General features: G+C 43.5%; 1 protein-coding gene across 1 annotated transcript in view; it reads left to right on the top strand.

The window, feature by feature from the left end:
- The window catches only part of CNTROB (centrobin, centriole duplication and spindle assembly protein), a 28,642-nt gene extending 18,414 nt beyond the window's left edge, over nt 1-10,228 (top strand). Inside the window, 11 exon segments of the mRNA XM_023514041.1 lie at nt 3,876-4,009; nt 4,546-4,671; nt 4,892-5,054; nt 5,939-6,197; nt 7,182-7,339; nt 8,035-8,098; nt 8,276-8,446; nt 8,604-8,736; nt 9,693-9,765; nt 10,029-10,082; nt 10,084-10,228. Of these exon segments, the coding sequence (XP_023369809.1) occupies nt 3,876-4,009; nt 4,546-4,671; nt 4,892-5,054; nt 5,939-6,197; nt 7,182-7,339; nt 8,035-8,098; nt 8,276-8,446; nt 8,604-8,736; nt 9,693-9,765; nt 10,029-10,082; nt 10,084-10,143 (1,395 nt within the window). The 3' untranslated portion in view covers nt 10,144-10,228.
- Nucleotides 10,229-15,518: the final 5,290 nt, after the last annotated feature.

Below are 15,518 nucleotides of genomic sequence, written 5' to 3'. Positions count from 1 at the left end.
CGAACCCGCCACCTTAGGTGTACGTGGCTGGCGCCTTAGCCGGTTGAGCTATAGGCGCCGAGCCCCTCAACTGGTTTTAACAGCAGTAACTCCATTTCTGTTCATTTAATTTTTTTAGAGATTACTTTAGCAGTTATAACATTCATGTTTATGTTATCAAAATTACTTATCAGAGTTTAAATATCAACAACAAAGAAGCCATCAATTCTGTATTGACAGGTTGAGGTAGACTTTCTAGAAACCTTTAAAAAATATTTTTAATATATAAAAATAGTCTGTAAAACAAGTTCAAATAACACAGAAGTAAAAAATGATAGTTGCCTTCTCTTATCACACCACTTGGTGTGTGTACTTCCAGAACCTTTTTATAAATGAGCATATGGTTGATCCTTTTTAAAAAAATGTGAATATTAGGCCAGGCGCGGTGGCTCCTGTAATCCTAGCATTCTGGGAGGCTGAGACAGGTAGATTGCCTGAACTCACAGGCTGGAAACCAGCCTGAGTCAGAGTGAGTTCCTGTCTCTAAAAATAGCTGGGTGTTGTGGCAGGTGCCTATAGTCCCAGCTACCCGGGAGGCTGAGGCAGGAGAATCACTTGAGCCCAAGAGTTGGAGGTTGCTGCAAGCTATGACACAATAGCACTCTTCCCAGGGCGACTCTGTCTCAAAAAAAACAAAAAAAAAAACCAAAAAAAACCAGTGAATATGCTATGTGTTTGCTGTAAACTTTTTTTTAACTTTGCAATATGTCATAGACATCTTTTTGTGTCAATACATGCAAATGTACTATACTCCATTATTTTTAAGGATAATATAATATTGCATCAAATGAATCATAGTTTACTTAAACATATTCCTTTTGATGGGAAATTTACATCAACACCAATTTTTCTCTGTTAAAAACAGTACTGCAGTGAATATAGTACTATTTCGGTGTACATAAATCATTGGCACCCCTACAAATCTTTCTGTAGGCTAGATTCTTTTTTTTTTCTTTTTGAGACGGAGTCTCACTACATCACCCTCGGTAGAGTCATGGCGTCACAGCTATATTTTTTTGTTGCTGTTGTCATTGTTGTTTAGCTGGCCCAGGATGGTTTCAAACCTGCCAGCATGGATTTATGTGGCCAGTGCCCTAACCACTGAGCACAGGCGCTGCCAGTTTCTTTTTTTGTTTTGAGACAGAGTATCACTTTGTTGCCCTCAGTAGAGTACTGTGGAGTCACAGCTCATAGCAACCTCAAACTCTTGAGCTAAAGTGATTCTCTTGATTCAACCTCCCAAGTATCTGGGACTACAGGCACCCCACAAAATTCCTAGCTATTTTTTGTTGCTGTTGTCGTTGTTTTAGCTGGCCTGGGTCAGATTCAAACCTGCCAGCCTCAGGGTATGTGGCTGGCTCCATAACCATTGTTCTACAGGTGCCCAGCCTAGGATAGATCTTAAAAGTGGAATTTCTGGCTAAAAGGGAATACATTTAAAATTTTTTCATTAAAAGAATTCAGATAGGGTGGCACCTGTGGCTCACTGTGTAGGGCCCCAGCCCCATATACCGAGGGTAACAGGTTCGAACCCGGCCCCAGCCAGACTACAACAAAAAAATAGCCAGGGTTGTGGTGGGCACCTGTAGTCCCAGCTACTTGAGAGGCTGAGGCAAGAGAATCTCCTAAGTCCAAGTGTTGGAGGTTGCTGTGAACAGTGACGCCACGGCACTCTACCAAGGGTTATAAAGTGAGACTTTGTCTCTAAAAAAAAAATACAAATTCAGATAGCTGCAAGAAGTTTAGTATGATTGGAATCTACTGGGAGAGATGAGGTAGATGGTTGGTGGGAGATCCTGAAGGATCTTGTGAGCTATTTAAGCAGGACTATTTGAAAAGTTTTAATTGGGGAATAAATTGAACATATTTGTATTTTAGAATGTTTATTCAGACACAATATGGAAGATCTATTGGGGCCTAAATAAGATGCAGGGAGGTCAATTACAATAGATTTGAAATAATATTGAATTAATGTAGCAGTGGATAGAGGGGTATATTAGGGAGACATTAAAAATTAGATCTGAATAACCAGTTGGAAGGGGGAAAAGAAGTAGGAGTGAAGGTTTCAGATAGTTTGGGTTTTCAGTGGGAAGCAGTGCCATTAACTAAGAAAGGAAATATAATAGGAAGTAGAAGATTTGAGGGTAAAAAACCAAATGAGCAGAATTTTATTTACTTATTTTTTTGAGACAGAGTCTCACTTTGTCATCCTTCATAGAGTGCTATGGTGTCATAGCTCACAGCAACTTCCATCTCTTGGGCTCAAGCCATTCTCTTGCCTCAGCATCCTGAGTAGCTGGAACTACAAGTGCCTGCCACAATGAGTAGCTATTTTTAGAAAGGGGACTTACTCTGGCTCAGGCTGGTCTTGAACCTGTGAACTCAGGGCAATCTACCCACCTTATCCTCCCAGAGTGCTAGGATTGCAGGTGTGAACCACCTTGCCCAGCTTCAAATGAGCACAATTTTAGATGTGTTCTATTTGAGGTGTTTCCAAATAGAACTCTTCATAAGGTTACTGGGTGTATAGACTTAAAGCTTGTAGAAAAGGTCTACTAGGGCCCAGGGGTGTCCAACTTGAGTCTTGTAGGCCACATGCGGATTATTTGAGGACTGTTTTGCTTATCTATGGTGTCTGATATTACAGATATATACATGGACCTTTTTGTTTGTTCTTCAGCTTTTAGTTAGTGTTTGTATATTTAATATGTGGCCCAAGACAATTCTTATTCTTTCAATGTGTGGCAGAAAAGAAAAAAGGTTTGGACACTCCTGGTGGCTAAAGAGAGAGATTTAGGAAGTGTTAAGGTATAAATGGTAGCAAAAAGCCTGGCCTAAATGTCAGAGTTTGTCATACACGTGTAAAATCACCAGTGATCTGAAAATGTTAGTAAATAGTAGAAAAAAGGACTAAGGACAGAACTTTCAGCCTTTGTGGGCAGTTGGAGAAAAAGCAGTAAGCTGAAGCTGAGCCAATAGAATGAAAATGAGGGGTCAGTAGTATCTTGGGAGCTGAGGGGAAAATGATTTTAATCAGAAGTATTAACATAGAGTGTCAGATATTACAGTGAGATTGTATGTGATAAAGACTGAGAAAAAACTATCATTGGATTTAGAAATTAACTTCCTTCCAATGAAGTAATCTAAATGAAAATCAGATTTTAGTGAGTTAAAGAAGGAATATAAGTTGAGAAAATGAAGACAGCAATTATAGATTAACTGCTTAAGGAAGAAGGGACACTGACATTTATTGAATGCCTACTGGGTTTCAGGTACTGTACTTGGGGGATGTGTATGTTAACTAAGACACCAATAATGGATTTAATTACTGGCATTTCTTTTTTTTTTTTGCAGTTTTTGGCTGGGGCTGGGTTTGAACTTGCCACCTCCAGTATATGGGGCCGGTGCCCTATTCCTTTGAGCCACAGGCGCTGCCCTGGCATTTCTTTTCTTTTTTTTTTTTTAATGGTATCTGGGGGTAGTAGTCTTTTATTTATTTATTTATTTTTTGGCTGGGGCCGGGTTTGAACCTGCCACCACCAGTATATGGAGCTGGCACCCTACTTCTTGAGCCATCAGGCACCACCCCTGGCATTTCTTTTGGCTAAAAAATATATATCTTTTGCTCAAAATCATTGTCACTTTGTTGTACATATAAGGTGTGAGCACCTCATTGTTTAATAAGGAAAGGGAACCTCTTTCATTTCTTGTGGTAAAAATTTTTGTTCTTCATCCCTCTGAGGGGGAAAGTTGGTACTGAATTTTATCTACATTGTATCCTTCATCCTCTTCTAAACTTAAACAGAATTGTGCTGACCATTGTCCTTCACTCTCAGGCCCGGTATGAAAGCCAGCGGATCCAGATGGAGTCGGAGCTGGCTATGCGGCTGGAGCAGCAGGTGACAGAGCGGCTGGCACAGGCTCAGGAGAGCAACCTTCGGCAGACAGCCTCCCTGAGGGAACATCATAGGTATGGGACTTACTGGATGCTGCTTTTCCCTAGCAAGTATTATTAGTGCCCTGCCCACATCTTCATGGATGTCATTATCATTTTCCAACATACTGGCTCCCAGAGTACTTTCAGTCCATCAGGCAGGACCTACGTCTCTTTTGGGAAGGCTGCCTTGAGGTGCTCATTGAGTGCCAGAAGTGCCTGGGAATTTTCATTCCATAGGGAGGAGCCTGTAACCCCAAACTAACAGGTACAGGACTATAAACTTCCCAACCCCCTTGTGGGACAGTGCTGAGGCACCTGCGTTGTGCTGTCTTCAGAGCTGCTCTGTGGGATTGAGCCTCCTTCGTAGCTCAGTCTCACTTCTCCTCGCTCCCATCAATATTTTCTGGAAACACTTCTTAAATAAATCACTCTCCCATAAGACCCCAGCCTTGTTCTTTTCTTTGTCCTGTGCTGTGGCCAGGCTGGCTGTGCACCCATGATGTCTTTTTCTCATGTGGCCATATTTTTAATCTAATTTCAGTCCTCTTTTCTCACCTATGGCCTTTTAGGAAGCAGTTGCAGGACCTGACTGGACAGCACCAGCAGGAACTGGCCAGTCAGTTGGCTCAGTTCAAGGTGGAAATGGCAGAACGAGAGGAACGGCAGCAGCAGGTGGCTCAGGACTATGAACTCAGGTACTGGTTCCGGGAGTGTCCATTTTAGGCCTCAGCTCCTTTCCTGTTGGTATAGTCCACACTGGGAATGGTATAGAGCCACTCCTTGGTAGATCTGTCTTCTAAATTTGTCCTAGCTCTTTTCAGAATTTCAGATGTCTCACATTCCATTTTGGTTCTTATCCTTCAATTCTCTGCTTCCTTACCGGCCCTGACTTAACCTCTCCCCTGTTTTCTTCAGACTGGCCCGGGAGCAAGCACGAGTACAGGAACTACAGAGTGGAAACCAACAGCTAGAGGAACAGCGGGTAGAGCTGGTAGAGCGACTCCAAGCCATGCTGCAGGCGCACTGGGACGAGGCAAACCAGCTGCTTAGCACCACTCTCCCTCTTCTTAACCCTCCAGTATGCATTGCTGCTTGAGCCAAGCTATTCAGTGTTATGTTCTAGATTCCATCTTTGGAAATATAGCTCCCTCCCAAGGGAAGTCCTAAGTTCAGTCCCAAGGACTTACATCAGGGGAAAATTTGGTAGACTTTCCCAGAGAATAACCATCTCATCTTTTTTTCATGGCTGTGGCTCACTCAGACTAGCCTCATCCATTGGTATAGCTTTCTTCTCCCAGTCTCAAGAAGTAATGATTAATATGTGGTATTAGTTTTATAGAATGACGGCTAAATGAGGGAAAGGGCCAAAGATTGTTGTTAAGTCCTGCCCTAGAGTACTGTCTCCCTGCAACCCTTCTTATGATGGCACCTCCTACTTCCTTCTTTTAATTATGAATTATTAGCTATAATATTTTTCAGGATAATAAAATGCACATGGTAAAAACAGTCCAAACTGTTCAAAAAGGTATGCAGTAAAAAGTGATCTCCATTTTATCCCTGTGTCTCACTCTTCCAGTTTCTCTCCCCAGAAGCAACAACTGTGCTGGTGTCTTGAATGTCTCCCCACTTTCCCTTACCCACCCTCCCTGGCCTGTACACCAGATGGTTGCCTTCTATATACCGCTTTTATTCAATCAAGTGTTTCCTATATTTTGTATCTACAAACAGTACTACAATAAATATCATTAATATATCTTTGTGTAAGTACATATATAAAATTTCTAGAAGTAGAATTGTAAAGTCAAAATTAAGCAGTTTAAAATTAGATATAAATTTGACGTTACCAAATCTCCTTTTCAAGAAGTTTTAATAATTTATAATCTTACTAAAGTGTCTGTACCATGTCTTAGCTCTTTAAACTCATTGGGCTTTGATCCTTCCTTCTTCCTTTCTCTTGGCCAGGTTCCTCCCGCTGGCCGCTCCAGCCCTGTACCTCAGGAGCCAGAGAAGGGGGAAAGGAGGGCCTGGACTGTGCCTCCTGTGGCTGTGGCCCTGAAGCCTGTATTGCAGCAGAGCCGGGAAGCAAGGGATGAGCTGCCTGGAGTGCCTCCTGTTCTCTGTAGCTCCTCCTCAGATCTTAGCCTCCTGCTGGGGCCTCCTTTCCAGAGTCAGCATTCCTTCCAGCCCCTGGAGCCCAAACCAGATCTCCCTCTACCCACAGGTAACTGAGAACAGAGGTCACTGGGGTTTCCCTTACAAGCCAGAATTGGTCCCCTCTTACCTACCTTCCTTTCTGTCTGGAACTTGAGCATTTAGTTTCTCAGATGTCTTATTGATCATATGTTGCAAGGCACAGAAATTTGCTCATGTTGGTTCAAATATGGGGAATGAGATCTGAAGGAATCAGTATCACTGGACTTAACAAGAACTGGAGCTGGGAACAAGGGTGCTGTCAGGAACTGAGGCAGCTGTCCTTTCTCTTTGTGGGCCTGAATACTCTGTTGGCACTGCCTCTCCTACACATATGTTCCTTTCTCTGGCTAGCCCAGCATTCTCTCCTACGAAGGGTTCTTGGAACTCACAACTTTGGCTTGCACGTGAGTTTGTCCAGCCATCACACTAACGGTCGCTAAGACTCTAGATATTTAAAGAGACATTGATGTCTCCATTTTTTTAGGTCCAATTAAAAGGGGCCATCAGATGGGTTGTTAACCATCTATTGGATTTGGCTGACTTTGGGTGTGGTTTCTACCTCGACTGTGACTTGAATGGATGGGGACGTTCTGTGCAGTAGCAGCATCACTACATGGGTCAAATTAAGAACAAGGGATAAACTGTATCAGAATTTAAAAATTTTAAATGATGTAGTAAAAGGATTGGGGGCATGTTCTGATAAAGAGACCAGAACCTGTTAATCATTTCTTTTTTTTAAAGAGTTACACTGGTATTTGTTTGTTTAGAGTTTGAGTACCACAGCTTTCTTCTTTCTGTATTACTATCTTAAAATTCAGCTGTGTCATCTCCTAGTTACCATCAATCCTTCTTTCTCCATCTCTTAAACTTCCATGTCTCCTTCTCCTAGTTGTGATGTTTCTCTTACATTCATTAGGTTCTTCGCTTCTGGGTATTTGACAAATCAATCTGTGGAGGAGACCCTCCTCGCTCCAACACAAGTATACCCACACACAGCTGTTTTACTTTATAGCCGGGGCCTTCTCCTCTGCACTTGGAGCCTTTCATCCTGATCACAGGGCAGAACGGCCATTCCCTGAAGAAGATCCTGGGTCTGAGCAAGAAGGCTTCCTAAAGCAAGGGATGCTGCCTGCTTCTCAGCTGGAGGGCCTCAAGAATTTTTTGCAGCAGGTAAGAGAAATTCCACCTAGACTAGTTCATTTCCTTCTTCAGTTCCTCATTCCCTCTTTCTTCTTTCCTAGGAATCCAGGAATCTGGCTTCATTCCCTTACTTTTTTTTTTTTTTTTTCAGTTTTTGGCCAGGGCCAGGTTTGAACCACCACCTTTGGTATATGGGGCCTTGAGCCACAGGCACTGGCCCCCCTATTTACATTTTTTTTTTTTTAAGAAACAGAGTCTTGTTCTGTCACCCATGTCAGAGTGCAGTGGCACAGTCCATAGCTCACTGTAGCCTTGAACTCTTGGGCTCAAGCAATCCTCCTGACTCATCCTCCAAAGTAGCTAGGGCCTTAGATGCATACCACCATGCCCAGCTAATTTTTTTTTTTAACTTTTTTTAGAGATGGGATCTCACTTTGGTGCTCAGGCTGGTCTTGAACTCCAGAGCTCAAGTGATCCTCCTGCCTCAGCCTTCCAGAGTGCTGGATTACAAGCATTAACCACCATGCCTGGCCCTTCATTTTCTTTTTAGGACTAATACTTTGTCCCAGCTTCTTCCTTCCTTCAGTTAGTCATTCCTATTTCATAATTCCCTTCTAGAACTTAGGTGACCAACCCTAGCTCTTACCATACCAGTCTTTGCATCCCTCAGATACCTAGGTCTCTTTATCAGTCCTCTAGGGAAGTTTATTGTCTTGTCCCCTCAGCTGCTGGAGACAGTACCTCAGAGCAATGAGAACCCATCTGTTGACCTGCCGCCCCCTAAGTCTGGTGAGTTCCAACTCTTGAAGGGGTTGGGGCTAGGGTCTGGAAAAGATGGGAGTTGATTATCCATAGGGATGAATTTTCAGGAGATGGCAAAGGTGGTAAAGCCTAATAAATGCTAGGTGGCAGGATTTCTGGCTCTTTGCCCCATTCATGATTCATAGATCACTTTCCTTTTGCTAGGTCCTCTGACTGTCCCATCTTGGGAAGAAGCTCCTCAAGTGCCACGTCTTCCACCCCCTGTCCATAAAACTAAGGTTCCCTTAGCTATGGCATCTAGTCTTTTCCGGGTCCATGAGCTTCCCTCATCCCATTTACAAGGCAATGTTCCCAGCAGTGGCTCCCCAGAGCAAGGTAAGCAGATCGTGGTTTACCAGGGAGAGAAAGAAAGAAGGCCCTTGGTGTGGAGCAAATACCTGGAACTTAAGGCCCTTCCTAATTCCCTGGGAGAGGGGATGAGACCTGGGGAAGAGGGTCCTAGGAGAATGACCATGATTGATACGTCTCTTAGGTGGAGATGGGCTCACATCCCCAAGGCAACTGATGGAGGTGTCTCAGCTGTTACGACTCTACCAGGCTCGGGGCTGGGGGGCCTTGCCTGCGGAGGATCTGCTGCTCTATCTGAAGAGGCCAGAACACAGCGGGTACAAACCTGGAAGGGATGAGGAAGGATTTGGCGGATAGACTCTGAAATAGATCAAGCCAAAAGAGTGGAGAGTGTATATTATACACTGAGTAGAATTTTTTTGTACTTTTCTGGGAAGGAAAGTGAAGGATGAGATGTAGCTAAACAAATCTCCTTCCCTCACTGCTCTTACTTGAAAAACTGCCTTTACTTACTAAAAAAAAAAATCTCAGGCCAGGCATGGTAGCTCACATCTGTGGTTCCAGCATACTGGGTGGCTGAGACAAAAAAAATCAAAATGAGCTGGGTGTGGTTGCACACAGCTCTAGTCCCAGCTACTTGCAGTGGCCTTGAGCTCCAGAGTTTGAGGCTGCCATGAGCTATGATTGACACCATTGCAGTCTAGAGACCCCATTTCTAAAAAAAAAAAAAAAAATGAAAAAAATTATCTTCCCCATGTCTATTTTATTTTTTTCTTCTTTTCACCCTGCAGTTCAAAACTCAGAATCCTAGAATTTTGACTATCTAATATAACTCTTTTTTTTGAGACAGAGCCTCAAGCTGTCCCCCTGGATAGAGTGCTGTGGCATCACAGCTCACAGCAACCTCCAACTCCTGGGCTCAAGCGAGTCTCCTGCCTTAGCCTCCCAAGTAGCTGGGACCACAGGCGCCTGCAACAACGCCCGGCTATTTTTTGGTTGCAGCCGTCATGGTTGTTTTTGGTGGGCCTGGGCTGGATTCAAACCCGCCACCTTAGGTGTATGTGGCTGGTGCCTTAGCCGCTTGAGCCACAGGCTCCTAGCCTAATATAACTCTTTATTTGATTCCACTAGTATCTCCTCCTATTTGAACCTCAGATCTATTGTGTTTGTTCTCATTTTTAAGAGACAAGTTGGGGAGTTGTTTTTCCATCCAGTGTTGAGTAAATTGAGGGAAGTTGTTCCCTCATCCTCATACCCCTGCTTTGTGTGGCAGGAGCGATGGCCGAGGGGATAATGTCCCCAGAAGGAACACAGACTCCCGCTTGGGTGAGATCCCCCGGAAAGAGGTGAGGGAAAGTCGGGCAGGGACCAGGGGAGAAAAGGGCTCTCGCTGACTAGTTCCTTTACCTCTGCACACTCTGCTGGCTTTGCCTTTCCATGGCCTGGCCTCTCAGTTCCAGTCCCCACTCTGCAGTATGGGCTTTTCCCTGCAGTGATTGACTGTGGCTCTCCCCATGCACTAAGGCTTTCCTCGGTGGGCTGGGGGATTGAGAACATATGACACTGACTTTTCTCTCTCTTTTCCCTTAACTCCCGGATTCCTTCCCAGGCTGTCCCTCGCCGCCTTGCTACAGCCCCTAAGACTGAAAAACCTCCCACCCGGGAAGAAAAGTGGGCACCCTGCCCCAAGTAACATGAGGAGCCGGGGGGGAGTCTGGAGATGAGCCTCTTCCCCTTTCTCCTCTTCTTTGTTCTCTTCTTGTTATTATTTTAATAAATGCTCAATAGTCTATATGAGAATTTGAAAAATGGAGGTTTTGTAGGAAAATATTTTGTAAAGAAACCCTATACTGTTTCAGTATGTTTTTTATATGTTACATGTTTATATGTTATTTCCTGTGGCGAAAGACATGAATGTTTTGAAAGAACAAGGTGTATAACTAGATTTTAGAAGTTTGAGTTCAGTGTTTAAAGAGTAAAACCTATGGAGTAATCAGCTCTGCTTGGTAGTGGAATGATAGATGGCTATTATTTTCTTTTTTATACATTTCTGTATTTTCCATATTTTCTAAAACATATATCACTTTAATCACAAAACAAACTTTTAATAAAAGAATAAGTTATTGTATAAAAAGTTTGAGTAAAAATTTGGTTGTTGGTGAGAGAGTTTTTAATTTTTTTTTTTTTTTTTGAGACAGAGCCTCAAGCTGTCCCTGGGGTAGAGTGCCATGGCTTCACTGCTCACAGCAACCTCTAACTCCTGGGCTCAAGCGAGTCTCCCGCCTCTGCCTCCTAAGTAGCTAGGACCACAGGTGCCCACCACAATGCTCGGCTATTTTGTGGTTGCAGCCATTATTGTTGTTTGGTGGGCCTGGGCTGGATTTGAACCCACCACCTTAGGTGTATGTGGCTGCGCCTTAGCTGCTTGAGCCACAGGTGCCGAGCCTTAAATTTTTTTTTTTTTTTTGAGGCAGAGTCTTACTTTCTTGCTGCCAGTAAGAGTCCTGTGCTGTCACAGCTCACAGCAACCTCAAACTCTTGGGCTCAAATCATTATCTTGCCTCAGTCTCCCAAGTAGCAGAGACTACAGGCACCTGCCATATAAGGCTATTTTTTAGAGATGAGTTCTCACTCTTGCTCAGGGTGGTCTTGAACTCAAGTGATCCATCTGCCTCAGCCTTCCAGAATGCTAGGATTATGCATTAGCTACTATGCATGGCCCAACAGAGTTTTCAATTTTAAGAGAAAATCATTCTTTGAGGTTGCATTAGTGGGATTCAAATTGGCAGATTCTGTTCCAGCCAGAACCCATGTTCTGTCTGTAATCTGCACTTTTATGGTTTTAAAATATGTGTGAAAGACCAGGATAGCATAGTGGCTCACACGTGTAATCCTAGTACTTGCAAGGCTGAGGCAGAAGGATCCCTTGAGGCCACCAATTTAAGACCAGTCTGAGCAAGAGCAAGGACCTCCTGTACAAAAAACAGAAAAATTAGCTAGGTGTGGTGGCATGTGCCTATCGTCCTATCTACTCAAAGGCTGAGGTAGGAGGATTGTTTGAGTCCAGGAGATGGAGGTTGCAGTGAGCTATGATGACACCACTGCACTCTAGCCAGGGTGACTGAGCAGTACCTTGTCTCAAAAAAAGAAAAAAAAAGTATAAAGGACTTGAGTGCTAGCAAGAATAAAAAGTCATGTTTGCAAAAATTTTGATCCTAATGCTCATTATAGAACAAAGAAAAACAATGTCAGGAAGAAAATAACATCTACATGACACTAACAAATCCCTGGCTTCATGGTACAAATGCTCAAAAACACATAGTACAATTTCAGTTAAACTGGCAGAGGATGCGGTGGAACTCCTAGCTCTAGAGCACAGTGCAGGACAGTGGTGACGGTAAGTACAGTTCTGAAGGGCCTGGTCCAAGGGCAGAGTTTACTAGATTCTCTGAAGAGGGCAAGGTCCTTCTATTTGATCCTGAATTATTTTATTAGATCTAGAATAGACATGATACCTAGAATAAACTGTGTCTCATACTAATAAATGTTTAGGTTTTATTTCCTTCCACCTAAGTACTTCCACCTAACGTCCAGAGAGGGGGAAAATGAAGAAAAGATGAAGATATATGACCAATAATTGTGTGGGTTCCCCTGCTCAGCTGTGTCAGGACAGCTGTCCCCAGGACCACTCTCTGGCATGTACAAGCAGAGAAACTAAAGGCAGGAGTAGCCCCAGGTTCAGTGGGCTTTTTGAGCCCTGGTTAGCCACGTATGGAAGTGTTTTCTGGGTTTTTTTTTTTAATTGAATGGTAACTGTGTACATTAATGCACTTCTGGGATACAGTGTAGTGTTTTCACAAACAATCTGAAACACTTCCATCAAACTAGTTAACATAGCCTTCATGTAATTTTCTTAGTTATTGTGTTAAAACGTTCATATTCTGCTCATAGAGTCACTTGTACCCTTGTAAGATGAACCACAGAAGTGAATCCTCGAATCCCCTCCCTCCACCCATTCCCCCCTCCCTCCCCCTTCCCCGTATCCTTAGGTTGTTATTAGGTTATAGCTTTCATATAAAAGGTATAAATTAGTTTCATAATAGTGTTTTCTGTTTTTTACCTCAAGTGCATAAATTGGTTTCACCACACCCTAATTCATGACCCACTATCATTGGTAAGATAGGGTTTTATGCCATTTTTGAAAGTTGCTAAAATGAGCACCCACTTCATTCTTTTCTTACTATCTCCTGGAGTCCAACCTGCCACCATTAGTCAACATGCCCTATATTTTTCTTGATGCAAAGCATAGTCTGGAGAACATTTCCTAAAACAACTCTTCAAAACACAATCAGCAAAGTGCACAGTGCTGACTTAACCATTTTGTAGCAACACAATTTCAATTTTTAAAAATATATATATTATACCCACATTAAAATGTGTTTCTTCACTAAGGACCACCAAGGAGGCTGAGAGGAGGAGAAAACCCATAGCTAAGCAGTTCTCCAATTTTTCCATCTGTAATCATTTTAGGATATTCTGGGGGTGGGGATGAAAGATTTTTAAGAGTTCCACTGAAAACTGCTTACAGAGAAAGTGGGTGTAGTCTTATTTAAGGTCAGTATCACTTAGCATATGGTGTTGAGATGAAACTTTGATTAACAACTCACAGCTATTGTGGTTGGGGGTAGAGAAGGTCCTGGTGGTGGAATATTAGGGTGAAGAGTCAGCTGCTAAACAGAGAAACCCAGTGATGTGGTTGCCTTTGGACAAAGTTTATTTCTCTGGTTAAGATCCTAAGCAGTGGGATAGTCATACTCTCCATGGTCATTTAGGGCCTCAGGTTCCTTCTGTCTGGTTTTTCTGTTTGTGGTGTTGAAGCAAGATCAATGTCATGTAGGACTCTCAGTTGGCAAGCAAGGGAAAGAACTATGTCCAGTGTCCTAAGACCCATACCTGTGGCTCGGCGCCTGTGGCTCAAGCAGCTAAGGCGCCAGCCACATACACCTAAGGTGGTGGGTTTGAATCCCCAGCCCGGGCCCGCCAAACAACAATAATGGCTGCAACCAAAAAATGGCCAGGCGTTGTGGCGGGCGCCTGTAGTCCCAGCTACTTGGGAGGCTGAGGCAGGAGACTCGCTTAAGCCCAGGAGTTGGAGGTTGCTGTGAGCTGTGATGCCATGGTACTCTACCCAGGGGAATAGCTTGAGGCTCTGTCTCAAAAAAAAAAAAAAAAAAGACCCATTCCTGAAATGCTACACATCAATTCTGCTCATATTTCATTGGCAGAACTTTGGTCACATGGACACATATGACTGTAAGAGACTCAGAAATGTAGCCTAGCTGTGCTACCATGTATGCAGCAATAAACATTATTCAAGAACTAAGGAAGAAGGACCAGGTTTGGTGGCTCACACCTATAATACTAGCACTCTGGGAGGCTGAGGCAGGTGGACTGCTTGAGCTCAGGAGTTGGAGACCAGCCTGAGCAAGAGCAAGACACCATCTCTAAAAATAACTGGGCATTGGAGTGGACACATGTCCTAGCTACTCGGGAGGCTAAGGCAAAAGAATCACCTGAGCCCAAGAGTTTTGAGGTTGCTGTGAACTGTGAGGCCATAGCACTCTAGCAAGGGCAACAGAGTGAGACTCTGTCTTAAAAACAAACAAACAAAAGCCAAAAAAAAAAAAAAAAAAAAAAACTAAGGAAGAAGGAGAAAATGGATTTTGGTATGGCCTCCCTGAGAGAATCTGCAAACTAATAATTCTTAAGACAAATCATGCCAATAATTAGTAGTGACTAACTGCAGATAATCAAAAAACATGGGACATATGTAAATTAGTTGAAGATGCACAAATGAACTAACTAGCCCATCCAAAACGGAGTTAGTACAGGAAGAGGAAAGAACTTAAATTCAAATCAGTATTCTCATTGGGAAGAGAAAGATGGTATGGAAAAATACAGTCATTGAACAAGAATTTTAGGTTAAAAAAATATTAAAAAGCAGAATGGACTGTACTTGAAACTACACATTTTATTTTACTTTTATCTTTTTTTTATTGAGACAGCGTCTCACTTTGTCATGCTTGATAGAGTGTTGTGCATCATAGCTCACAGCAAACTCAAACTTTTGGGCTCAAGCGATTCTCTTGCCTCAGCCTCCCTAGCTGGTAGCTGGGACTACAGGTGCCCACCACAATGCCCAGCTATTTTTTTTGTGGTTGTTGTTTAGCAGGCCTGGGCCTGGTTCAAACCCACCACCGAGCTACCTAACCACCGAGCTACCGGGGCCCGCACTTTTTTCTTTTTTTTGAGATGGAGTCTCACTCTGTCACACTGGGTAGAATGTTATGGCATCATAGCTTACAGCAACCTCAAACTCTTGGGCTCAAGAGATCCTCTTGCTTCAGCCTCCCCAGTAGCTGGGACCACAGGCACCCACCACAATGCCTGGCTATTTTTACAGACAGGGTGTTGCTCTAGCTCAGGCTGGTTTCCAGTGCCTGAGCTCAAGCAATGTATTGGCCTCGGCTTCCCAGAGTGCTGGGATTACACGTGTGAGCCACCACACTTAGCCTGTACATTTTATTTTATTTTTTTAGAGATAGAGTCTTGCTTTGTCACTCTAGGTAGAGTGCTATGGCATCATAGCTCATGGCAACCTCCAGCTCTTGGGTTTAGGTGATTCTCTTCCCTTAGCCTCCCAATAACTGGGACTACAGGCACCCGCCACAATGCCCAGCTATTTTTTTGTTGTTGTTGCAGTTTGGCCAGAGCGGGGTTCAAACCCACCACCCTCAGTATATGGGGCTGGCGCCCTACTCATTGAGCCATGGCACCGCCCTGTACATTTTAATTAGATGGAAAATTTGAGGAGGCTGAGTGTGGTGGTTCATGCCTATAATCCCAGCGCTTTGGGAGTCTGAGGTGGAAGAATCACTTGAGGCTGGGAGTTTGAGACCAGCTTGGGCAACACAGCAAGACCCTGACTCTACACAAATTTTAAAAAGTAGCTGGGCTTAGTGGTGCATGCCTGTAGTCCCAACTACTTGAGAGGCTGAGGCAAGAGGATTACTTGAGCCCAAGAGTTTGAGGTCACTGT

Source organism: Otolemur garnettii, unplaced genomic scaffold (genome assembly GCF_000181295.1).
Source record: "Otolemur garnettii isolate 467f Iridium unplaced genomic scaffold, OtoGar3 scaffold00046, whole genome shotgun sequence".
In the NCBI taxonomy this organism is placed as follows: Eukaryota; Metazoa; Chordata; class Mammalia; order Primates; family Galagidae; genus Otolemur; species Otolemur garnettii.
The sequence above is the reverse complement of the archived record's forward strand: the minus strand, read 5'-3'. Positions and strand labels throughout refer to the sequence as shown.